Source organism: Felis catus, chromosome B1 (assembly GCF_018350175.1).
Source record: "Felis catus isolate Fca126 chromosome B1, F.catus_Fca126_mat1.0, whole genome shotgun sequence".
Lineage (NCBI taxonomy): Eukaryota > Metazoa > Chordata > Mammalia > Carnivora > Felidae > Felis > Felis catus.
In genome coordinates this window covers 1190251-1216009 of record NC_058371.1, presented here as the reverse complement: position 1 = coordinate 1216009, position 25759 = coordinate 1190251, and the positions used below count along the sequence as shown (strand labels likewise).

Sequence of the window (25759 nt, the reverse complement as noted above, 5' to 3'; positions counted from 1 at the left end):
AGGACAGCGTGAAGCAGCAAAGAGCTGAAGACCACGGGACGCACACAGACCGCAGACGACAGACACTGTGAACAGGGCCAAGCAGACGAGAAAGCATGACGCGGCGTGGGCAAGCCACGAGGTACAGCTCTCTTATATCTCAGGGTTTCTCCAGAGCACGGAGCACACGGAAAACGTTCAGCAAAAAGCGCGTATGTTGGGAGTGGGCAAAGGGAGTGCACAGGGAGCAGTCGCGTGACGCGCACGTTCCGGCGTGGGAAAGACAACAGAAATTGTACGAGGAGAAGGAATAGAATCTCCGAATGCCGGAAGGACACAGACACGCTGGAGAACGTTGTCAGCACCCACCACACCCTCAGCACCTGGGAGAGGGGTCCTGGGAGAGCAGTCAGGAGGCAGCCGCTCTCATCAGGAATCTGCCCCGGAGGGCCCTCTGCGACCCCCGACTCTGACACCCGACTCTTCTGTGACCCTGGAAACACCAGGGGTCCAAAGTCGCGTGTTTTCTGTAACAGTGACACTTAAGACTTTACACTTTAACTTAGTGCACTTTGTCACGGCCGTATCTGTGCGTAATAAATTCCATAAACAACACAGCAAGAACTCTGAAAACTTAGCCATATCTCAACCACAAAACTGAAGAAACAAGAGTGTTTGATGGAATTTCCAAGTTAACCCAATAGTCACTTTTTTTTTTTTCAGCTTGTGGGTAAAAATCTTTCCAGTGAATATGACTAGGCTTACATAGCTCCGTGCACTTATCACAGTCACTTTGGGGTCGTGGACATACTTCAGAGGCCATCGTGAGGCTTCTGCAGTGCGCCAAGCGAGAAGTTACTGCTCTGACCCCGGAAATCAATCCCCCCATTAGCGGAGGTCCTGTGCTGACTGCATTTTATTTTTTATTATGACACTGAAAAATGTGACAGATTTTGGCCTTAACAATTTTGGAAGATAGTTAAATCATATCACCAGGAGCTCTACTTTGAAAAGTATTGTAGACACATAAAATTCAAATTATCGTTCATTGTTTAATATTGCTGATCACCAGCAAAGTTCATGCTGTGTCTCTCAGATTTAGTCACTAATACTAAGGAATGGTTTTCCGAGGTCCTATTTCATAGGAGGCTCATCAGGACTTTTGCTAATATATTGAAAGCCAAGAAATACGTATTTCTAATGCTGGCATTTATTACCCGGAGAAACCGGATGAAAATCTCTAAATCCAAAACAAAAAGGAAAAATGCTGTAATTTGGTCGTGATTCCACTTTCCTAGGGAAATTACCTCCTCCCTACCCTCCTCCCATACACCACACAGATGATTTTATCCATTTTCCATCAAACACCTTGAAGAATGCTTCCAATTTGTAACACGCGCTTGGGCGCGCCTCACCGCCGTCTGTCACCGTCCAACACAACATATGAGCCACCGTGGAGCCCCCGCCACGCCCACGGGAGGCAGGGGTGGTACAGACGAGTACACTCACCTTCCGGCTCCCCGCAGAGGGTGCACTGGGATTCTGCAAACAGAAGAGAGAGAGAGAGAGGCCGTTACTGAGGGGTCTCCAGCTGGTGCCACAGGTTAAACGACAGAGCAATGACAGACCGCCCGCTGGAGAGACGGGTGCCGTCCAGCTGCGTCCACCTGCCTCACAGACATTGGTGGCCATCTCCACGCCCACAGCCAGCACGGCTCCCGCACCTGAGCAAACTCCGTTTTAGAGAAACTACCTTAGCAAATACTTCATATATGACATTTTAGCAGAATACTGATCTTTGTCATATGCACATGCACACATTAAACATGTTTTCATGACTGTGTATGACTCAACACAAATCACTTAGCTGAAATAAATGTTATGTTGTATCACCTAATTTAACATCTAAACCTTTACTATGATTACAACTCTTGTATCTGCTTCCAGGCACACACAATTATGAGCGAAAGGATGATACTATATCTCAGTAAAAACACAAAGCCTATAAGCACTGAGTGTCCTCACTGAGCAGGACCATGCCTCTGCGTCAGGCCCTGCAAAACACACCAAGACACTTGGGGGTGTGGCATTCACGTAGGGAAATGACCGTAACAAACACAATACAGTAAACGTAGGTGCAAATGACTATAAGATATTTGTCTTTTGGAGGAAGAGGTCAGACTTTGGCTCCAGGTCACTGTCCACCTTCCTGAGTAACTCTGGGCAGGTGACTCACCCCCGTGGCTCCAGAATGGGGACACTGGTATCCTCCACGCAGGGACGGGAGGGCTGAGTGACAAAGGCGTTCATTCAGCCCACCAGGCACCGGGCACTCGGGGGAATGTGGCCTCCTTCCACTCCAACCCCAAGGAGCAGCAAAGGGCTCAGGGAAGAGACCGTCTGGGCCGAGTCGTGAAGGACACGTAGGATTTTCAGTAGAGAGGAATATAGCACAAGAGCATCCAAGTCAGAGGACAGGCTTGGGAGAAGGCAGACGGCCAGTGACGAGTGACAAGTCTGGCTGCAGGACAGGACAGGGCTGGCGGGCATCAGCATCAGATAAGTGGGGAGGAGACACTGCCGGCAGTTTGGGAAGGGAACTGAAAGTCATAAAAGGAGCGGAGAGGTTTTTTTTTTTTCTTTTAATGTAAAATTAGGAGCCTGGAATGGTTTCTGAAGTGGGGAGTGTGGTGTGTGGTGTGTTCATCAGTCTGTGGTAGGACCACCTTGGTGGCCAGGACAGGCTGGGCGGGGACAAGTGAGGGAGTCCAGAAAACGGGGGAGCCAGAGTGTTCAACGGAGACGCCACAACTAGGTGCAGGGGCCTCGCTCCCTCGGACACCACGCCAAGGTCTAGAAGCACACAGACGTGGGCTCAGGACTTAGGCCTGGGGTCAGGACACAGGGCAGCTGGCACAGCACTGAGGCCACATCCCTGCAGCCACAGGAGCGGACGCCAGTGATCGATGCAGAGATAAGCAAAGAATTCACAGCACCACTGATCGGGGATCCACAGGAAACAGGAAGTAGGGACCTCTCGCCCAGTGCCCAGCGACACCCCAGGAGAATCACTCAAATCTCAAAAGCCAGGCCCCCCTTGCACAGCGCTATCTGCCTTCTCTGTGGCGCACTGTGGCTACGATGCCGAGCACACCCCAGATGATGCTGGAGACCCCTTGTTGCCTCCCCTGTGGGTGAGCTGCCTGCACTAAGGGACCTTTTCCTGGCCACACGATGACACAGGAGTCTGATGTCCCCCGGCCCCGGCTCTCCTCATGGTGACAGGATAGACAGAAATGGAACTTCTCCTGGGGCCTCTGGGAGGCATGTGTGTCTATGGGGGAGAAAGAGGTGATGGCTCAGGTCTCCCTAGTAGACCAAGGAGCTGGGGAAGGGGACCAGGGAGGCGGGCAGCCTGGGGCCAAGGGCGGCCGTGAGTTCAGAGCCACTCACATGGGAGAGCCAGATTTACTTCTCAGCCCAGCCTCAGCCAGGACCTCCGTCCACCCTTCCTTCCCCTACAAGAGACTGGAACTCAACACCAGGCTGCTCAAGTAGGATGTAGTTCAGACACTGGCATCCCCACTCATCCCGAAGTGCTAACCTGACCCAGGAATATAGGATTTCTCAGTACATCTAATCCCCATCACAGGTCAGGTGTCAGAATTATCCACCAAGTTCAAGGCACAGTGATCACACAATAATGATCAGAGCACAGTAACTGACGGTGAATTCAATTCTGTGAATCAAAGATCACCAGGCGCCTGGGGAAGCATGTCAGTTTGACCACGGGCAACATTAACTTCTCCAGAGTCCAAGGCTTAAGCAAATGCCATTTTGGAGTTCATTATTAATGCACCTAGGCCTTATCCTTAAAAAAATTATTTCCAGCAAGATCACAGGTAAGAAACCATCATCCTCTGTGTTCTAAGCCCAGGCAGGACACAACATGACTAACTCGTCACTCTTTGGTATAGTCCAACTATTTCCTGTAAAGCTCCGTCGTGGGCCTTCTGCCGTGAGCTGCAGGGACTGTTAGCAGGGTGGCGAGGCCTTCCATTTGTCTGTGACAAATGCATCCCTGGGGGACCCACTGCCACACTGGTGAGAACGACCCCAGGGAGCACCGGAAATTCCATGTGCTCCGAGTCTCAAGCACAGGTTTTCACGTGAGGGAACCAGCCAGCCTGTGTGTGGAAGGCGGCTGGGGCCAAGTGCTGTTCCCCACTTTACATGGATCATAGACATCATCATCCTCACAATCAGGAAGATATTCCAAGATGACAATTTAAGCTGAGACCAGTGACCCCTGTCAATGGTGGCCTGTTGACCTCATAATAATGACATTTCCTCCTAAGTCCCTGACCGTCAGGGCACCAGACTCTCCCCTCCCTAAGTGCCCTGGGAGCTGACTGTCCGGAAACCTAAGGACAGCAGGCCTGCCCAGCACTGGGGACTCTCCCTGAACTCACGCAAAGCACAGTGAACATACACATTACAACCATTTTTTCTGCCGGAAATGCGCTGGGGAAGTTTCACAGAAAGGTGAGCTGTTTGATGAGCTTAAGTATTTACCCAACGTGGGCGGGAGGGAGGAGCATGTGATCTACCCTGTCTTCCCTCAGGAACACCCATTAAAAAAAGAGACACAATGTAGAAGGGAATTAAACTGGATACACTGTGAATTCATCATCATTAGTACAGAGTCTCATTTAAATTAGAAGACTACACTAATTTATGCTAATTGACATAAGATAGAGAAATCTGCCTGATGATCTTATGTGCCCATAATCTATACCTGAACCAGACGCAGCCTTGGAAGGATCGGCGTATTCCCCAAACTACAAAACACGAACCGTGAAAGCCTAACCCGCTCTTGCTTTGGCATAATCTTCCCAAAGTGAGGGACGGCTACGTCTCCCGTGTGAATCCGTAAGGCATTTTACGTGTTGAGGTTACTCTAAATTGCTACACGTGTTTTCAGAGCGATGGCTTTCAGTGTAAGTGTGAAGCATGCACACATGTAGGGTCTCTCCCGCTGGCCGTGGGCTGGACGGTGTGGGTGGTGCTGGCCGTGGGCTGGACGGTGTGGGTGGTGCTGGCCTTGGGCTGGGCGGTGTGGGTGGTGCTGGCCGTGGGCTGGGCGGTGTGGGTGGTGCTGGCCGTGGGCTGGACGGTGTGGGTGGTGCTGGCCGTGGGCTGGACGGTGTGGGTGGGGCTGGCCGTGGGCTGGACGGTGTGGGTGGGGCTGGCCGTGGGCTGGGCGGTGTGGGTGGGGCTGGCCGTGGGCTGGGCGGTGTGGCTGGACAGAGGACAGCAGACCCAGGTTGGCAGCAGGAAGGCAGGCAGGGGCGGTGGAGGGCCCGGCGTTGGGCTGCTGTGCCAACTGTATTTTTTTTTAAATGTTTGTTTATTTTTCAGAGAGAGAGAGACAGAGTGTGAGTGGGGGAGGGGCAGAGAGAGAGGGAGACACAGAATCTGAAGCAGGCTCCAGGCTCTGAGCTGTCAGCACAGAACCTGATGCGGGGCTCAAACTCACAGACTGTGAGATCATGACCTGAGCCAAAGTCGCTCAACCGACTGAGCCACCCAGGCGCCCCTGTGCCAACTGTATTAATTTGCTGCTCCTCACATATTCCCCTGCCTCCCTCCAGCTGGGGCCGCGACTAACGGGGACCAAGACCTCGTAGCTTATGTCTGTCCTCCCCAGTCTCAAAGCTGCAGGAGACCCCATGGCTCTCATCCCAGGGAAATGCTGCAGCACAGGGGCCACCAGAGGTGGAGTGCGAAGCCATCCTCTGGATGGGGGGTGGGGAGCAAGTCAGACCTGTGGGCACCACGCGGGCAGAGCAGCACTGTCACCACTAGTGCCCCCCAAACATGCACACAGTGTGAACACCCTCCGCAAAGATCACATGAACAAGATCACCCGTCCACATGCTTAATGGCACCGGGACATGGAACTCTATGATTTCACGGCTATGTGATAATATGATGGTGCAACAGCTCAAGTAACCTATCCATAGCCAAGGAACAGCTTAACTGGGTCACGACCATTGACACCAGGGGGTCTTAGGAGCTAAAATGGGAATATCTCAAAAGTAAAAAGAGGAAAGCATAGAATATCATATCTCATTTCCATTTTTGAAAGCGTGTTAATATTTTTCAACATGTAGAGAGCCTACTGTGTGCCAGGGCTGCTGATACGCACTGAAAATACTGTTACGATACACTGGGTGCTGTACACGGATAAATGCAGAGCAAAGCCGAGAGTGACAAACAGTGGATTTATATCCGATGATTTCTAGGGATATGTGGCAACAGGAGTGAAAGTACGGGTTACGGACAAGGAGTATAACCTGAAGCTCTCAGCAAACTTAGGCTAACTTTTCATTTGAAAAGCATTTTAAAAATGCAAACAGGTTAAGTATAAAGGAAAAAAAATTTCTGACACAAATCCAGTCCCTAAATATTAGCTGTTAGTATGACAATCATCTGAGTTTGCCCTCGTTCCAATTTCAAAATAAACAGGACGCGATTACACTATCTAGGAGAGTAATAGATTCTACTCCAAGGGTGTTCCAAAGTAAATGGGATAATCATGAAGATGACTTATCCCCAAACGTAGCACACGGTGATCAGTCACCAAATGTTAGCAGTTCAGTAAGAACGTTCACTGATCATTTTTCTACAAAGATAAGAATCACCTCACGTGGGCAGACACTGACGATAGGAGCCAGTTACAATACTGTAAGAGCTGTGCCTGAGGGAGGAGAAATGTAGCAACGCACATGTAGCCCCGAAAGATGGGAGCGCTTGCAGGGACAGCAAGAGGGACCGGGGCTTTGAAGGATCAGTAGGAGTTCTCTAGGTGAGGTGTGGCCCTCTTGGGAAAGGAGTCTGCATAAGCGTCTGGGGAAGGAAATTATGCAAGTTCTATTTCTAACCATTTTCAAAGTGTTCCATTAAGCAGAATATTGTTCCATGCTATCTCTTTCTCATCTCTTAATGTGCACCCCCGTTAAATCTTCAATACTTGAGAAACACGAGAAGAAATCCCACGAGAAGCCATGTAGCTGGGCCACACGCTGGCTGCACGTATGCCCCGCTGTTAAGTGGTGACTGGAGGGTAGGACCATTCACTCAATCAAATAATTGAATGTCAACAGAATTCCAATGAGATTTTATTATACAAAATTTAAAAATGTGAAGGCAAACCCAGAAATCAGTAGCTTTAAAAAAGCAATAGGCCATAGGGAACAAAATATAAAGTCCACAGACAGATGTCTGGAAGCCCCTGTTTGCTGGTCATCGACCTCTCTCCACTCTGGATCCGTCATAACACATACGATCACAACTTCAGGATCAGCGCTAACGTGGGATGCTCACGTATCTCCAAGGACGCCTCCCTCCGTCCTTCCCCTCTCCCTGAGGACACAGTTGTGACCCGAACAGCAAACGGCCGTGTGGAGCACTGGACCGTCCACAACTGTGGGAGTGGCAGGCACTCGGCAGGGCCGGGAGGCCCTCCAGCTGCCTCTGACCTGAGTCACCTGTGAGTGCCTGCTTCTGCCCCTCCCGTTTCCAGCCGTCATGTCCCTAAATGTCATCTTTGACTCCGGAATGCTTCTGGGGAGCTGATTCACCTTCAGAGTAAGTTTGACTTAGGAAAGTTAAATAATCGACTGGGATCTCTGAGCAAAACCAGGGTCCCGACATCACTTGCTGGGATGCACGCTCACTGCCGGCAGAGGTACGCCAGGGTGAAGACTGAGCTGCAGAGTAAATGGCTTGTCCGCAAATAATCCAAGGGTCACTCCATTCTGTGCCAATTTTATCTACGAAATTTCAAGCTCCTCATGACTCCGATCTTATTAACTCCTGTGACAACTATATGTAAATACCAGCATTATTACTTCTTTCATTCAGTCAGGAAAAGAGAAGTCTAAAGAAATCAAGTCACGGGCCAGCCATGCAGGCAAGTTAATAGCCAGGACCAGCAATTTATTTCAATTTATTTGTGTGAAATTGCTCCTGAAATACATCCATGGCACCCACGAATGCTGAACATGATGTGCTCTTGGCATTTCCGTTCTCGCCAACAAAACATGCACAAGCCGATCTCCCCGTTAAATCAGCCGCTGTCCCTGCAACCGCATGAAGGAAGCTTGTGTCGAACCTGATTCCTGGTTCCCAAGGATGTACCCCAATACAGTGACTGCGACATCACAGCCAATACAATGGACGGCTCTCCTAAAAGCTAATGCCCCCAGGGTCCTGCTCTCGGTCCACTGGTGCCTCATCTTCCGTGGCCTCCTTGGGGGAGCTCCCCAAATTCATGGCTCAACTGCCACTCCCTTATGCCAACAGCCTTCCCCGAGCCCAGATCTGCAGACCCCAGGCCCAGCAGTGGCCGCTGAGACCCACCGTTCGGGCAGAGACGCCCCCCGCCCCTCAGTCTGGGCCTGAGCAACCCGGCGTTTGCCTTTCCCCCGTATTCAACCATACCCACCACATACAGCGCCATGTCCCCAGCGTCCGAGTTCTCACTCTTGCCCAACACACCACGGCCTCCCAATGGGCTGTTCCTGTGGATCTCCAGGGGTTCTCGCAGTGCACGGAGGGTCTGTGCTCCCTCACTTCATATGCTAAGATCCTAGCCCGCAAGCTCAGCTTACTGAGCACAATGTCTTCACAACTCGTCCTGTGGGTGAATTTCCTTCCTGTTTAAGGCTGACTAATGTTCTACTGCAGGGACAAGCCACTATTTGTCTATCCACTTGCCCATCCTTGGACCTCTGAATCACTTCCACCTTCCGGCTACTGTCAGTAATGCTGCCGCGAACATAGTGTACCAGGGTCTGGGTCCTTGCTTTCATTTGTTCTGTCCATATACTCAAAAGTGGGGTTGCTGGGTCATATGTGCAATGGACTGATTGTCTATGTCTCCACCCCTGCCGCCCCCTAAATTCATATGCTGAAATCTTACCTGCAAGGTGATGGTATTAGGAGGCCAGCCCTTTGGAAGGTGATGAGGTCATGAGGGTGGAGCCCCCACGATGGGATCAGTGCTCTTATCAAAGAGACTCCAGGGCTCCCCTCCCTCTTCCAAGTGAGGACACCCCGGAAGAGGTCCTCACCAGGAGCTGACCTCACTGGCATCTGGTCCCAGACTCCCAGCCTCTGAAACTATGGGAAAACACATTTCTGATGCTGATAAGCCCCCCAGCGTGCCGTACTTTGTTATAGCATCCCGAACGAAGAGAGTCCTTCATATCGCCACTAAAGTGAGCCATCAAAAGTGCAGATGATTCTACCACAGATAATATGACCCATGAGTGACCTCCTCTGCATGATGACGCCAAGCTGATCCTGCCTGTTGCACAAGCCCAAACTGTAAGAACCACGTAAATCCTACCAATTAAATCTGCAACATGTGAAGACAGATGGACTGGTTGTTTGGCCTTGTTTTATTTTGTATAGATTTTACTTTTTAGAGCCTGTTTTAGTTTCACAGCCAAACTGAATGAAAGGTGCAGAGACTTCCCTTAAATCCCTGCCTCCCCAGCCGACACAGCCTCCCCAGCCGACACAGCCTCCCCCTCCACCAGCATCCCCGCCAGATAGTGCATTTGTTACAGCTGATGAGCCCACATGGACACGTCATCACCCAGATTCTGCAATTTACATCAGGGTCCCTCTTGGTGTCGTACATTCTACTGGTTTGGACAAATGTACCATGTCTTGTATCTGCCGTTACAGGATCCTACACAGTAGATTCACTGCCCTAAAAACCTTCTGGATGCACAGGTTTTCACTCAACCTGGAGAGTATGTTTGGGTCCCTAGTGATCAGTATCTCAAGACTTCACTATCTCATCATGATCCACATAGTTAATCAAGGCTAAAATATAGGTATAGTTTTTGATGATTTCCTTTCCCTCCTACATCCAATTAATCATTAGTTCTCTCAAATTGTAACTCCAAAATTCACCATGAACCCACTCCCTGCCTCCATCCTAACTGCCAAGACCATGTACCAGAGCTACCCAACATGCCCTCCACCGGGGTGAGCCTCCTGGGTGCTCCTAGGTCCAGCCTGGTGTCCAGCATGGCAACTCCACAGCGTAAGTCAGACCATGCTGCACCCTCTGAGAGCCCTCTGGTGGGTCCCCCTCACACTTAAGAAAACAGCTAAAGTTCTCCCAATGCCTGAGAGGTTCTGACCCCTGTTCCTTCTGACGTCAGCACTGGCTACAAGGCACTGTCCTCAACGTACTGGTGGCCAGGAGGACTTGTATCTGCTGTTCTCTCTCAGGAATGTTCTTCCTTCAGACCTTACCACAGGGCTGCCCCCTCTGCTCTGAGAAATTCATCCTTAACAAACTCCTCTGCTGTTGTCTCTATCCAGTGCCCTATCTCATGTTCATCCTCAAACTCATTACTGATTTATTTGTTCATCTGGTTAAAGACTTGACATTCATCTCTTTCCCACCCAACAGAATACAAACACAATGAGAGCATGATTCTTATTTACTGTGTTCCTCTATCACCAGATCTAAAATAGTTCCTGTCACACAACAGATACTCAATGACTGTGTGTTAAATAAATCACAACACTCACGATTCTTATCACCATGAGGAGTTTCATCACCAAAATGCACAAAATGTACATAATAATATGTACCAGGATCCATTAGCTAGCAGCAAAGGTGGTACCCTTTGCAGTATCTCAGGCAGGACACAAGTACCTGTTATGCCCCACATTAGAAGATGTGCCAGGTATGGGTATGAGGTAAAACAGGAGGGTGGGAGCCATTGGAACAAACATGGCGATGGACCAGCTGCCACGTGTGATAAGAGACAGAACTGGGTGAGGCAGCACTCACTGAGAGGCCACTCAGTCTGGCCAACATGTGACATCCCAGAACCAATATATGCCATACTGACTGCTCGGCATCTCTGCTGGGAACTCTGCCCCCAACCCCGAGGACCAGCCTCATGGAACACAGCCCTGGCTGGCAGTTGCCACCAGCGCACCAGGCAGAACTAGTTTCTGCTTCTTCCTTTTGGATCATGAAGTTCTTTACATGTGAATATGTGGCTGAAGTGGTGTTCTCTCCCCTCTAGACTGGGGGTGTCCAGAGGCCAAGGCTGGATCTCCCCAGAACTTGTACCCAGATAGGTTTCAGCATCAGAGCAGTCTTTGAACACAAAGACTCAATTCCCCCTCTGAAAAGGAAGTGTCCCTAAGATTTACATTGTACTATAAATAATTCCAACTATAAATAATGTCAACATTATCTTGTCAACATCTCTTACACATTTTGTGCCATACCAACTACATTCACATGAATGTATAGTCATTTGCCTACTATTTCCATAGGGATCTCATTATAAATATACAAATACATGTATAGATACATATAGATATATAAATATTCAACCACAAATGTAAATACATAAAAACATACATAAGCATATTCATGCTTCTATTTATATGCCTCACACACACATCAGCACAAATATAAGACTCATACGCAGAAGTATGTGTGTGCAGTGTGTATCCTTCCAATGTGGCATGGCATGCCCACAGGTGCTCATGTTTTTAAAAATAAGCATTCATATTCCATATATATTTCTGATAATCATACACAGAGAATAAGTATTAGCCTCAGAAAACTTGACCTAATTTATTATCGCCAAGTTAACGTAAATCCATACAAAATGACAAAAATACCACACAGTCTGCAATACTGGGATGACATAAGTAAATCCAGGACAAGAGCCTTATTAAAGCCCCATGGGTAATGGAAGGTCCAAGATTGCTTCAGGGCTAACTTTCACTTCCACAAGCCATAAATATTTCCACTAGAGCCTTTTGTACCAAATATCCTTTCCCTGGCATCAGTGTGTCCTTGGTTTGTTCAAAAAGTATCAGCAAAATATCACTTAGTTTTAAGCCTCTTTCTTTGTTCGTGGCAAGGTATTCATTTATCATAGCAGGATTCACAAGAGTTGATACGCACGGCGTTATTTAGTACCATGGACAGCGGCTGTTATTTATTTGACATGTCTGGGATCATTACTCACACTGCTGTACAGAAAGAACTCCACTGTAAAATTTAAAACAATATTCGCTAGGTAGTGGCTGTCATACTTTAATTTTACTTGAATTTGTATTTTCTATTTTTTGACCCATCATAACCTATTTCTTTTCCATTTATGTCACTTGTAGGCAGTGGATGAAGTTGAAAGGCAGTTACACCTACCTGACAAAGTATAGGGTCTTTACAAATGTTTTTGAATTTATCTTGAATTTATTTTTCAAAGAGAGTAAGCCCTTGTGATGGTTCAGACTATATGAAGTATTACCTTGAGTTGGAGCCAAACACAGCTACAGTGGAAGCTTTGTCTCCAAGTCTGAAAGTGATTTAAAATATGGACTCCTAAACTCATACTTCATGATGAAATCCTGTGTAGAACAGCAGCAGTGACCCCCGAATTCAGAGGGTCAGCTGAGGTGAAATGTGGCTAAGAGATTCATCAAGATTTTGGCAGCCGTGGACAAGTTGTATTTGTAGAAAGGCATGGAGAGTATTGAGGGATGATAACCTGAAAAGCAGTAATGTAGCCGAAAGCATCAACTCAGTTTCTCGTGGTCCGAGTGGAACTGTTATAGGTGGGAAACTCATTTATACAGTTCCAGATTTGGCTGACAGCTTCTAGAACTCTTCCAGATTTAGGATAATTTCTCTCCTTAATTTATCAATTTTGGGATGCCTGGGTGGCTCAATTGGTTAAGCCTCCTACTTGGTTTCAGCTCAGGTCATGATCTCATGATTTCATGAGTTTGAACCCTGCACTGGGCTCTGTGCTGACAGTGCAGAGTCTGCTTGGGATTCTCTCTCTCCCTCTTTCTGGCCTTCCTCTGCTCACACTGTCTCTCTGAAAATAAATAAACTTAAAAATATTTTTAAATTATTGATTTTATTTGGGTGAATTATACACATCCTGAACATTAAAGTGACCAAATTTAACAGGGTGACTACAAAGTGTTTAGAAGACACAGACAGGGACCCTATCCATAACACATTTACTATATTTATGGAGACAAATGTGCTCATTTGAGTTGAAAGGCAGTCATTGATAGCACACAAATAACAGGAACAAAATTCAACACAAAATTTTAATGTGAAAGTTAAAAGTGTCATTACTCCCCTGCTCTGACCTGTCAGGAGATCGATTTCCTAAATTATAACAGCCTTCACTTCTCAGTGAGGAATAGAAGGCACCTCTCCCGCCCTCCGCTAGGCTGCACTACACCCACCCAGGACCACACAGCCCTCTCAGATCAAGCCAGGCTGTTGTGTAGCCCTGGGTCTTTGCACACTGCATCATTCATGAGTGCGTCCTTCTGCCCTTGTCTGGCAAATGACTACTCCTCCTTTTTCCTTAGTGATTTTTAGAAATAATAGCTCTGGGAGTGCCTGGGTGGCTCAGTCAGTTAAGTGCTGACACTTGGTTTCAGTTCAGGTCCAAGCTCGTGGTTCACAAGTTTGAGCCCCGCATCAGGATTTGCAATGACAGTGTGGAGCCTGCTTGAGATTCTCTCTCTCTCTCTTTCTCTCTCTCTCTCTCTTTTTCCCACTTCTCTGCTTGCTTTCTGTGTCTCTCTCTCAAAATAAACATATAAACTTAAAAAAATACAAATAAAAAAATAACAGCTCTTTTCAGATACCACTTACATACAATTCACCCATTTAATGTGTACAATTCAGGGGCACCTGGGTGGCTCAGTCGGTTGAGCGTCCGACTCGGCTCAGGTCATGATCTCATGGTTCGTGGGTTCGAGCCCCACATCGGGCTCTCTGCTGACAGCTCAGAGCCTGGAGCCTGTTTTGGATTCTGTGTCTCCCTCTCTCTCTGCCCCTCCCCTGCTCATGCCCTGTCTCTCAAAAATGAATAAACATTTAAAAAATAATAATAAAATAAAGTGTACAATTCAGTGGCTTTCAGCATATTCACAGAGATGTGCGACCATTGCCACAATCAATCTGAGAACATTTCCACCCTCTACCCTTTAGCAGTCCACCTCCAGTCCTCATCTTCTCAGCCCCTGGAAACCACTCTGCTAATTTCTGTATATATTTGCCCATTCTGGACAATTTATGTGACTGGAATCCTATATGCTTATAATATGTGACCAACTTCACTTAGCAAGATGTTTTCAAGGTTTATTCTGCTATATAGCATGTGTCATACTTCCTTTTGATCATTAAATAATATTCCAATGTATGGATATTCATCATTTATTTACCCATTTCTTGGTTGTTGGATACTTGGGTTGTTTGCACTTTTTGACTCTTACGAATAATGCCCCTCTAAATATTCATGTTCAAGTTTTTGAGTGGACATATGTTTCACTTCTCTTGGATATACACCAAGGAATGGAATTTCTGGTCATATGGTAACTCTACGTTTAGCATTTTGAGGAAACACCAAACTGTTTTCACAAGTGGCTACACCATTTTACATTCCCAAACAACAGTAGAGTGTGAGGGTTCCAATTTCTCCATTGTCTGGCCAACACTTGTTACTAGCTATCTCTGATGAAAGCCACCCTAATGGGTGTGAAATAGTATCCCAATGTGGCTTTGATTTGCATTTCTCTGACATACAGTGATGTTGTACCCTTTTCCTTGTACTTACTGGCTGTCTGCATGCCTTCTTCGGAGAAATATCTATTCAAAGTCCTTTGTTCATTCTTTTATTGGCTTATTTGTCTTTTTATTATTGAGTTGTATATATTATATGATTTGCAAACATTTTCCCTATTGTGTGGGTTTTCTTTTCACTTTCTTGATGGTGACCTCTGAAACATTTTTAATTTTAATGAAGTTCAATTAGTCGTTTTGTTGCTTGTGCTTTTGGTTCCCTAAGAAACCATTACTTGATCTTCTTAAAAATTTTATTTATTTGTTTATTTTTAGAACGAGCATGCACACACACACAAGTGGGGGAGGGGCAGGGAGACAGGGAGAATCTTTAGCAGGCTGCATGCTCAGCACAGAGCCTGATGTGAGGCTTGATCAAGAGATTAAGAGTCAGATGCTCAATCATTACTTAATCTAAAAGCTCAAAGATTTGTGCTCATTTTATAATTTTGGCTCTTACATTGAAATCTTTGCTGCATTTTACTTTAATTTTTACGCATGATGTGAGGTAAGGGCCCAACCTTATTCTTTTGTGTGAGGATATTCAGCACCATTTGCTGAAATTCTATGCATTCTTTAAGATGCATTGTAAATGTCAATCCTTTCAGGAAGTTAGCTGTAGGGCTCCATAATGAATTAAATGGCTCCTTCTCTGTGCTTCTGCAGCAACTTTTGTAATACTTGAGTCTCATTAGAATCGTCTCTCTCCCTCAGGAGATTTTATATATATATATATATACATATACATATATATATGTATATATATATATGTATATATATATGTATATATATGTGTATATATATATGTATGTACACATATGTATATGTGTATGTATACATATATATATACACATATATATATACATACACACACAAATTGTATACATATGTATAAGTATATATAATTGTATAATGAATATATATGATTATACGTGTGTGTATACATATATGTACGTATACATATGTATACATACATATATACATATATGCATATACACATATACATATATGTATACACACACACATATATATACATACGTACGCACAGCCTTTAGTGCACATCTACAATCCACGTTATGCAATGTTAAGTGAAAATGTTCTATGATGCATCATTTGTACAATGATTATTTGAGCGCCTGGCTACAGTGTCCAACACGGGCTGCGAACTGGAGTACAGAGTTAGTTGTGCAGAAGACGCATATGTGCACGAATAAATCCATCCTGTACCTGCATCATGTCCTCTGAAACAAGAACGAACCTCCAGCATATAGGCAAGCCTAAAGACGGCTGGGCATATCTGAAGCAGAGCTTGAACCAGGAAGGGCAGGCAGGGTCACATTCTAGGGGCCTAATCAGCTTGCTTAATTTGCTTAATAAAAGAATAAGTCCCAGGGGTGGGGCTCCACCCTCTGGGACAATGAAGCTACTCAGGGGTTTTAAGCAAGGCTGCTACATAAACAAACTTGTGTTTCAGAAAGACTTCTGTGGTAGCAGGTGGACGAGCAACTGAGAGAAGGTGCAGAGGTAAGACAGTGACTGCTGAGGGCTCCTGGAAGACAGGAGGAAAGCAGCGGTTGTGGGACGGAAGGCCCCACACAAGTAGGCTGTGGAATGCGAGGAAATAATGCCCAATTGGTTTGTTTTAAATCCCACTTAGGAAAGTAACAGGGCCACACAGGGAAAATCCAACGAGCGATGCAGTTACCCAACTTCTCAAATTAATGTGAGGAAAGTGGAAAGTAACTGATTTCATGACTTATCATGAGAGGGAACCAGAAACCTGAGATGGGAATGAGCAGCTCTCAACAACAGAATCACCATCAGAGAAAACAACTGCAGGGAAGAACAGAAAAAAACAGGAGGAGCGCGGTCAGTTCCTGGTCCAGCAAACGCTGGGCGTGTGCACAGGCCTCCTCGCCAGATGGGGCGTTGGGGGCTCCCTCTGAGAAACATGGGTACCTCTGGGTCCTTCTTCCCAGGGTGGTTGCTGCCAGCCCCCACCCCCGCCCCCCACCCCTCTGACCACCTGTGTTCCTCTTCTCAAGGTCCAAGACTTGAAAGTCCCCGAGTCACGTGGCCAGCCAGTGCCCAGTCTGCTTTGCCCCAAAGCCAATGCTCCCAGCTGGGGCTCTTTGTCCTCCACAATCCAGTCCCCATATCTCATGACTCAATGTCGAGTCCTGGGCAGCTCAGCAGTGGAAACGGCCATAGTCTGCAAGGATGTGGGTTTATGGGTATTTGTGGAAAGGGACGTAGTGCAGCTTTAGTAAAATATACAGGTGCCAAGGCCTGGCAGAATCCCATTTCCTCCCCACAAAAGCTCTGCCGGCCAGGGGGTTCCCACTTGGTGAAACTCAGCACAGAGTGTATTTGTGTTAGGGTTTGGAGGCTCCCACCTGCTCCCCGCTCATTGGTGGCCCCCTCTTCATTTAGTGCGAAGATTGGGAGAGCCCACCGTGAGGCAGGCCCCATGCTGAGTCGCTGAGTGCGAGGAGCCCATGTCCGTGGAGGAGGGAACATGTACGCATAATAAAATACAGTAATGGAAAGTGGAAAATAGGGTTAAGAATGCTGGAGTTTGCCTGGGGACAGGTCAGGAACACGTTTGCAGAGAGCAGAATGCTTGAGATGATATTGAACCAGCCGAGGAGATTTTCCTTCCTTCCTTCCTTCCTTCCTTCCTTCCTTCCTTCCTTCCTTCCTTCCTTCCTTCCTTCCTTCCCTCATTCATTCACTCATTCATCCATTCATTGCAGGTTTCTCTCCCCCACATCCAGGGCTTACCTTCAAGTAAGGGAGGCATGTATTAATCAGGGAGTCCCAAGGACAAATGTAACATGCCACCTGTGGTCAGTGCGCCCAAGGAAAGCTGCACAAGACCGGAAAGCTAGGACCTACCTCTCTAAGTGAGGGCAGCGTCTTTGAGGAAATGACCTTGAGCAATGTTTAGAAGGAAACAGAATGAGGAGGCATTCCAGAGAGAGGAATGTTCTCTAGTCTACAAGTGATGTTGGTCACACAGGCCCGTCCCCACCGTGTGGATGGGAGACAGACAGGTGATATAGGGAGCCGACGTTCCGGCTACAAGGTCAGGGCCATGCCCTTAGCTGGCGACCTCATCTGGGCACCAGTGGCTCCTCCAATCTGTGGACAGTAGGCTTCACGGCCCCTCTCCTAGCCCGCCAAGCCTCCCCTCTGCCCCTCTCCTCCACCCACCTCCCAACACAGAGCCTCTTCTCCTCAGTACCTCAGTGCCCAGAGCTCTGCCAGCAAATTGGATAAACTAATTAGTGCTTCCATGTTAATTAATTTTCTGTTGTTTATATAAGCTATGAGATTTCTGTTCTTGTGTTGGTCCCTTTAGGTAAGTTTATCTACAAATAAATTAAATCCCATTACACCAAATTACACTGAAATGCCAATCATCAAAGCAAGTCTTAAATGCACATCTTTCCCCATAGAACTCTCAGAGATAATCTCGTATCATAAAGAAACATTTAAAACAGAGGTAATGCTCATAATTGATGTATACTGTCATATCAAAACTTCAAAAACATTTATTAGAAAAGTCACTTGAACAGTGTGACAGCTGTATTTTTCTCTGTATTTCTAGGTTGTGAAAATTGAATCACCAGATTTAACAGTGTAGGTAGCACTGAACTATAAAATTAAATAAGGACAATCTGAATGTTTCCAGGATTGATTACTTTTTTTTTACCACCTACATATTTTTTGCTGACCTGAAATCTAAATCACATTCATGCTCTGAGAAATTAAAATTATGCAGTTAGTACAAGTCATTTCCGTTAGTTAAGATGAAGCCCATTACAAATGACTAAGCCCAATGCAGAGCTAAAGATTTTAGGAGCTGACTGTTCCCCACCCAGGATGGAAGTGCATCAGAGGACCCCCAGATGAACCAGATTCTACTTCCTGCAGTGTTCACATAGGTGGGCATCGGCAGGGACCACCTGTAATGACTCCAAGGAAGAAATGAGGGGTCTCCTAAACCCAGTATTATATTAACAGAACATTAAAAAGTGTCCACACTGCACCTGCTATAGACATTGTGCCCTTACTCACTCGAGAACATACACAGAGCCCCAGCCCAAAGATCTCTTCATTCTGGGTTAATTTTCACCATCTCACACTTTATGTCAAAGTTAAGTAAAAAACCAAATTCATTAGCAGTCCCAAAATCAAATTCAGATCGAGGGATATAATTTTAAGCCTTGTTTTCACACCATTCTCTGGCATGGGATTTTAGAATTGGAATCAAGATTGAACTATGGCCTTCAAAGCTCACATGTTGAAACCCTAACTTCCCCACCCCCCCCTCTCTGCCACACCTCAGACCAGGACCTTATTTGGAAATAGGGTCACTGCTGATGGAATTAGTGAAGTTACAGCGAGGTCATTCCAGGGTCCCTACTCCAGTATGACTGGTGTCCTTATACAGAGGGGATACGTGGACACAGAGGTACAGACAGGAGAATGCCGTGTGAAGATCTGCTGAAGCCAGGGGACCGCCAGGGCGAGGAAGGCCTGTGATGGATCCTCCTGTTGCTCAGCAGGAGCCACTGCTGACCCCTGGGTCAGACTTCTGGGCTTAGAATGTGACACAACAGGTCTCTGCAGTCTGAGCCCCCAGGTCCATGGGACTTTGGTACTGCAGCAGCCCCAGGGAACCAATACTCCGCCTATGACCAGGCCCATGTAGTACCTTCCCCTTGGAAGGAGGGGAGAGCCCCTTTTCACTCAGTTTTTCTCAAACATTTTAGGCTCTATAGTAATGAAGAATTTCTCTCTGACGTTTTGTCTTTGAAAACATGTAGATGTTCATTTGGGAGTTTCAATAGCATCATCAGCGCGCACCAACTGACCAATCACATTAGAATCACCCCAGTGGAGGCCCTTGGGGCATATTGAGTCCCTCGTTTCACAGGGATGATTTTTATAGTTCACATGCATCCGTAGGACACCGTCTTATCTAGGACACAGAGCACACAGCTTATGCTGCAGTCCTGTGGGTTAACACAGCACTTTTCACGTCTCCGGTATGTAACATGCTTTGTCAAGTAGGAAGTGAGATCCTTAAGGCGACCTTATGTTCTCCCTATTTTCCTTTAGTTGCTTAGAAAGCCACTGGACAGGTACTCAGTAAGCTCTTGTTGACAAGATCATCTCTTAATAACCATAAACTGGAGCAAAATTAGAGTAGAGCCTTCAGACATGGGCTTCAGAAGTTCCGAGGCTGAGTCCTGCCTCAATGACTTCCTAACCTCAGGTTCTCTTAGACGCAACCCAGATGCTTTGTGACCCCGCTGCTACCCACCCTGCACTGTTTTACACTGAGCTGAGTCACACAGCCCCCCACCCAGGATCTCCTGGAGATCCTGATGTTACGCAGGACATTCCAGTAATTAATGACACAGTCACAGGGCCTGTTCTCATGGGACCACAGCTTACCCCACTATTAAACGGAGGGCTCCTTCAAGCAGAGGCAAGACCAGATCTACTTTTGTAAATACACCACGTGGCACGGGGTGAGCCAAACATGCAACAAAAGTTAGTGGAACACATACAAAACTCACACAGCAGTATTCACAGCATGTGGCTCACCAGGGCCAAAAAGAAGACACAGCTCAAATGCCCATTACTCAATAGATGGACAAACACAATTGAGAATATCCATACAGTGAAATCGCATTCAGGCATGAAAAGAATGAAGTTCTGATACATGTTACAGCATGCATGGACCTGGGAAGCACTGTGCTGGGTGAAGGGGGCACAAAATGTTGACCACTGGTCCTGTAGCATTCACTTTATCTGAAACGTCCAGAGCAGACAAATTTGTGGACACACAGAGCACAACAGTGGTTGTCCAGGGCCGGTGAACGGTGGGCGTGGAAGAGGAAGTGATGCTTCATGGGCCTGTGCCCCCAAGATTTCTTCTGTGGGGGACAAAAACGTGCTAAAACTAAGTAGGGGTGGTGATGGTTTCACAACCCTATAAATACACTAAAAAACTCATTAAAATGTATGCTTTCAAAGGGTAAATTATATGGTTTGCTAATTACATCTCAATAAAGCCATTCAAAAATGTTAGTGGAAAAAAGAACAGGTGAGTGAGTGGCCTCAGGTAAGTTCCTGAACATGCTGCATAAATTCTTTCTCGAGGAGCGATCATCTCCTCTTTACAGGAGTTTTGAGAGAGGAAAATGAAATGCTATATACGGCCGCACCTTGTAAATGAAACACTCAATGGACACAAACATCCGTAATCAATTGTAAAGGAACGAATTATGCCTGAACATCACAGTCCCCACCTTATTACACCTCATACGGGCCCACTAACAATCCAGCCTCGGACATGCAATTCAAGGGACAAGACCAGTTGGGGCAAGGTCAGGTGACCCAGAGAAGACCACGCTTTCCTCTTCGCCACCCACAGGTCAATGTGGCAGTCACGACCATGAGAGGGTTGCAGAAAAGCCCAGAAATTGAGAGCCTGAGAGAAGGGGGCAGAGGAGTGTTCACAGCTGGCAGAGAAAGTCAGGTTCCACGGGCAGGGCTCCTCAGAGTCCTTAAGGAGAGGAAGGACATCCCAACGTAAAGGCCAAGCCACCAAGCTCCGGCCTGGAGTGCCCATTCCTGATGCTAGCTCCTCACTTCGGTGGACCGGCTCCCACAGCCTGGCAGCCCCTGGGGGTCGAAATGGGACGCCTTATCTAGTTGACTGGTCAGCCACTACCATCTGTAAAAGTGACAATACTGTGTTGTAAATGTCCTAAATAAGCATTCTGGACTCTCCTTCAAACCGAAGAAAAAGTAATTCAAAATTCCGATTCCTTGCTTCTGTAGATACTTTCCAATTCCTATAGCAGTCCTTTTGTATATAACATAATGCAGACTAGGAACAGAATGAGGGTTGGGATTAAAGACTGGACTTCATGTCCCTCTGTAGCTACCCCGACAGCTTTAGGCTCACAAACAAGCTGTTACGACACACTGGGTCTCAGAGCCCTTGTCTTTAAAATAAAGGTAGTGGTCAGTCAGAGTGCTTAAAATGAACAGCTCTGGAAACAACAGATGCTGGTGAGGATGTGGAGATACTGGAACCCTCTTGCACTGTTGGTGGGAATGCAAACTGGTGCAGCCACTCTGGAAAACAGTATGGAGGGTCCTCAAAAAATTAAAAATAGAACTATCCTATGACCCAGCAATAGCACTACTATGGATTTATCCAAAGGATATAGGAGTACTGATTCACAGGGGCGCATGTATCCCAATATTTATTGCAGTACTTTCAACAATAGCCTAATTATGGAAAAAGCCTGAATGTCCATCAGCTGGTGAATGGATAAAGAAGATGTGGTTTACATATACAATGGAATACTACTTGGCAATGAGAAAGAATGAAATCCTGCCATTTGCAGCAACGTGGATGGAACTGGAGGGTATTCTGCTAAGTGAAATAAGTCAGTCAGTGAGAGAAAGACAGATATCAAATGTTTTCACTCATATGTGGAATGTGAGAAACTTAACAGAAGACCATGGGGGAGAGGAAGAAGAAAAAAATAGTTACAAACAGAGAGGGAGGGAGGCAAACCATCAGAGACTCTTAAATGCAGAGAACGCACTGAAGGTGGATGGGGGGTGGGGGAGACGGGAAAGTGGGTGATGGGCACTGAGGAGGGCACCTGCGGGGACGAGCACTGGGTGTTGTATGTAAGCGATAAACCAAGGGAATCTAACCCCAAACCAAGAGCACACTTTACACACTTGACAATATTAGCCACCTTGACAAAAAATTAAATTAAAATAAAATAAAATAAAATAAAATAAAATAAAACAAAATAAAATAAAATAAAATAAATAAAATAATATAAAGGTAATGGTGATTACATGTCACAAAGTCGGCTTTCTGGGGGATTACAGGGGATAGCTGTACTGAGATATAACCACATATCACACAGTTTACTCAATTTAAAGTGTACAACTTGAGGGTTCTGGGAATATTCACAGATACATGCAACTGTGACCACCATCAATTTTAGACATTGTCATCACATCCCAAAGAAACCCCATGCCTTTTAGCAGTCACCCCTCCCAACTTCCTTATCCCCTCAACTGTGGGCAACCACTCATCTACTTTCTATGAACATTTGCCTATTCTGGGCATTTTATAGGAACAGAATCCTATAACATGTGGTTTCTGTGTCTGGCTTCTTTCAATGAATGTAAAGTTTTCAAGGTTCATCCACGTTGTAGTGTGTGTTCAAATCCCATTCCTTGTTATTGCTGAAAACTATTCCATAGTAGGAACAGTGCAATGTATTAATCCATTCACCCATCAGCTAGTTGATGGCCATCGGGGCTGTTTCCACACTTCGGCTATTATTAGTAACACTGCTTTGAATATTTGCATGTAAGTCTTGTGTGGACATTTATCTTGGGTACATACCTACGAGGGGAAGGATGAGCCACATACTAACTCTGCGTTCGGTCACCTGAGGAACCGCCAGACTGTTTTCCACAGTGGCTGCACCATTTTGCATTCCCCTCAGCGGTTTACAAGCGCCTGATTTCTCCATGTCTTTGCCAACACTCGGTGTTGTCCGTCTGCCTTTAGTATGGACACCACGGAGGGTGTGAAGTGGCGCCTCATGGCTGTGCTAGTCTGCGTGTTCCTGATGATGAATGGCCGCGAGCACCTTTCCATGTGCTTCTTGGCAACTGTGTATCTTCTTCAGAGCGAGAACTTTTAAAAACTGAATTGGAGGAGGTCTGTACATACTCTAGATAAACCCTTGTTAGATGACGTGCAAATATTTCCTACCGCTCTGCAGGTTGTCCTTTCCTTTCTTGATGGCGCCCTTTGAAACACAAGGTTTTAAGAATATTTGGTGAATTCCAATTTATCTTCTTTTCTCGTTGCCAATTGAGCTTTTGGTGTAACATCAGAGAGAGCATCGCCTATTCCAAGGTTGAGAAGATTTGCCTCTGTTTTATTAATAGTTTCAGTTATTAATCTTTAAAATTTGATTCCTTTTGAGTTACTAATTTTTGCATATGGTGTAAAGGAGAGATTTTGCATGGGGATGTCCAGTTGTCCCAGCACTATTTGTTGGAAACGTTATCCTTTCTCCACTGAATTGTCTTGGTGCCCTTGTTGAAAAGCAACAGATCATAATCGTGAGGGTTTATTTCTGGGCTGTCGATTCTGTTCCAATGATTTATATGTCAGTCCTTCTGCCAGAACTATACTATCTTGATTACTATAGATCTGCAGTAAGTTTTGAAATCACAAAGTGTGAGAACTTACAAATTCTTTTTTTCAAGGCCATGTTGGCTGCTCTGAATCACCAAGTGAATTTTAGGATCAGTGCATCAATTTCTGGAGAAGAAAATCAGCCGGGATCTTAATAAGGATTTGTTAAACTTGTAGACCAATTTGGGAAATACTGCCAGCTTAACAACATCAAGTGTATTGATCTGGTCCATGAACTTAGCATGCCTTTCCATTAATTTAATCTTTAATTTCCTTCCACGATAGTTTATAGTTGTCACAGTATAAATTCTGTACTAATTTCATTACGTTTTGCTCATCGTTGGCTTGTTCATGGGAAGTCTACATAAATGAAATTAATTTTTGTAAGTTGATTTTGTTTCCTGTAACCCTGCTGAACTCAGTCATTATTTCTAATATTTTTTTAGGGGATTATTAACGTAATCGCTCTCTTTCTTATAGGTCTATTCAGATTTTCTATTTCTTACTGAGTCAGTTTTGGTAGTATGTGTCTAGGAATTCATCTCTTTCTGCTAACTGATATTTACTGGCTTACAATTGTTTACAGTACTGTCTTAAAATTCTTGAGTTTCCTTTTTTTTAAATTGAGGTGAAATTCACGTAACATAAAGCTAACCGGAACAATCCAGTGGCATTTAGCACGTTCACAAGGCTGTGTAGCACCACCTCTGTTTGGCTCCAAACATTTTTATCGTTTCTGTCAGGATATCCTCACATATTCTAGATGCTACCTTGTAATTTTTTTTCTTTCTGGAGGTTGGTTGTAATGTCTCTTTATTCACTCTGGATTTTAATAATTTGAATCGTCTCTCTTTTCTTTCTTCAACAGTTAGCTAAAAGCTTAACAGTTTTGTTGATCTTTTCAAAGAACCAAGTTTTGCTTTCATAGACTTTCTCTATTGTTTTTCTCTTCTGTATTTCATTAGTTTCTGCTCTATTATTACACGGGGTTTTTGGGAGGGTGAAGTGAAACCCTGGATGTAAAGAGGCCTTAAAAAATGAACTTGTGGGGTGCCTGGGTGGCTCAGTTGGTTGGGTGTCCGACTTCAGCTCAGGTCATGACCTCACAACTCATGAGTTCGAGCCCCGCGTCAGGCTCTGTGCTGATAGCTCAGAGCCTGGAGCCTGCTTTGAATTCTGTGTCTCCCTCTCTCTCTGCCCCTCCCCCCTCATGCTCTGCCCCTCTCTGTCAAAAATAAATAAACATTAAAAAAATTTTTTTTAAATAAAAAAATGAACTTGTGTATAAATATTTATTAATTCATTAACTTCTTATTGGACACTTTGTATCTGCCAGGCAGGCTGTGTCTTAGGTACTCAGGATATGGCAGAGAAAATTCACTCCAGACTGCAGTACTCACAGCAATACTCGGATGTACTGCTTATGTGGAAGAACTCTGCCTTAGCCATCTATACACGTTTTCTCCCTGGCCCCTGGGAAATGCTCCATGAATGCCGGGGACATGCCAACAGGAAAGTAAGATAAGGTATTGGAGAGTAGAAACCCTATTTTAATTATCCTTGTAATTTAAACTCTGCCCACCATCATGCCTCCAACATATCACCCTAAAACGACCATTCTGACTGGTTAATTTGGATCTGCCCTCATATTAATTAACAGTAAGGAGACATAAAACAAGAAGAAATCAAAGCTAACAAAGTCATATAGTTAAGGTTAAGAAAATACTCTGAGTGTTTAAAAAAAATTTTTTTAACGTTTATTTATTTTTGAGAGAGACAGAGCATGAGCA

At 45.7% G+C, this 25759-nt stretch overlaps 1 protein-coding gene across 1 annotated transcript in view; it reads right to left on the bottom strand.

Annotated features, from left to right (window-relative positions):
* Positions 1 to 25759, bottom strand: part of DLGAP2 (DLG associated protein 2) — a 784363-nt gene that overhangs the window by 348249 nt on the left and 410355 nt on the right. Inside the window, 1 exon segment of the mRNA XM_045055166.1 lies at positions 1489 to 1521. Within this exon segment, the coding sequence (XP_044911101.1) occupies positions 1489 to 1521 (33 nt within the window).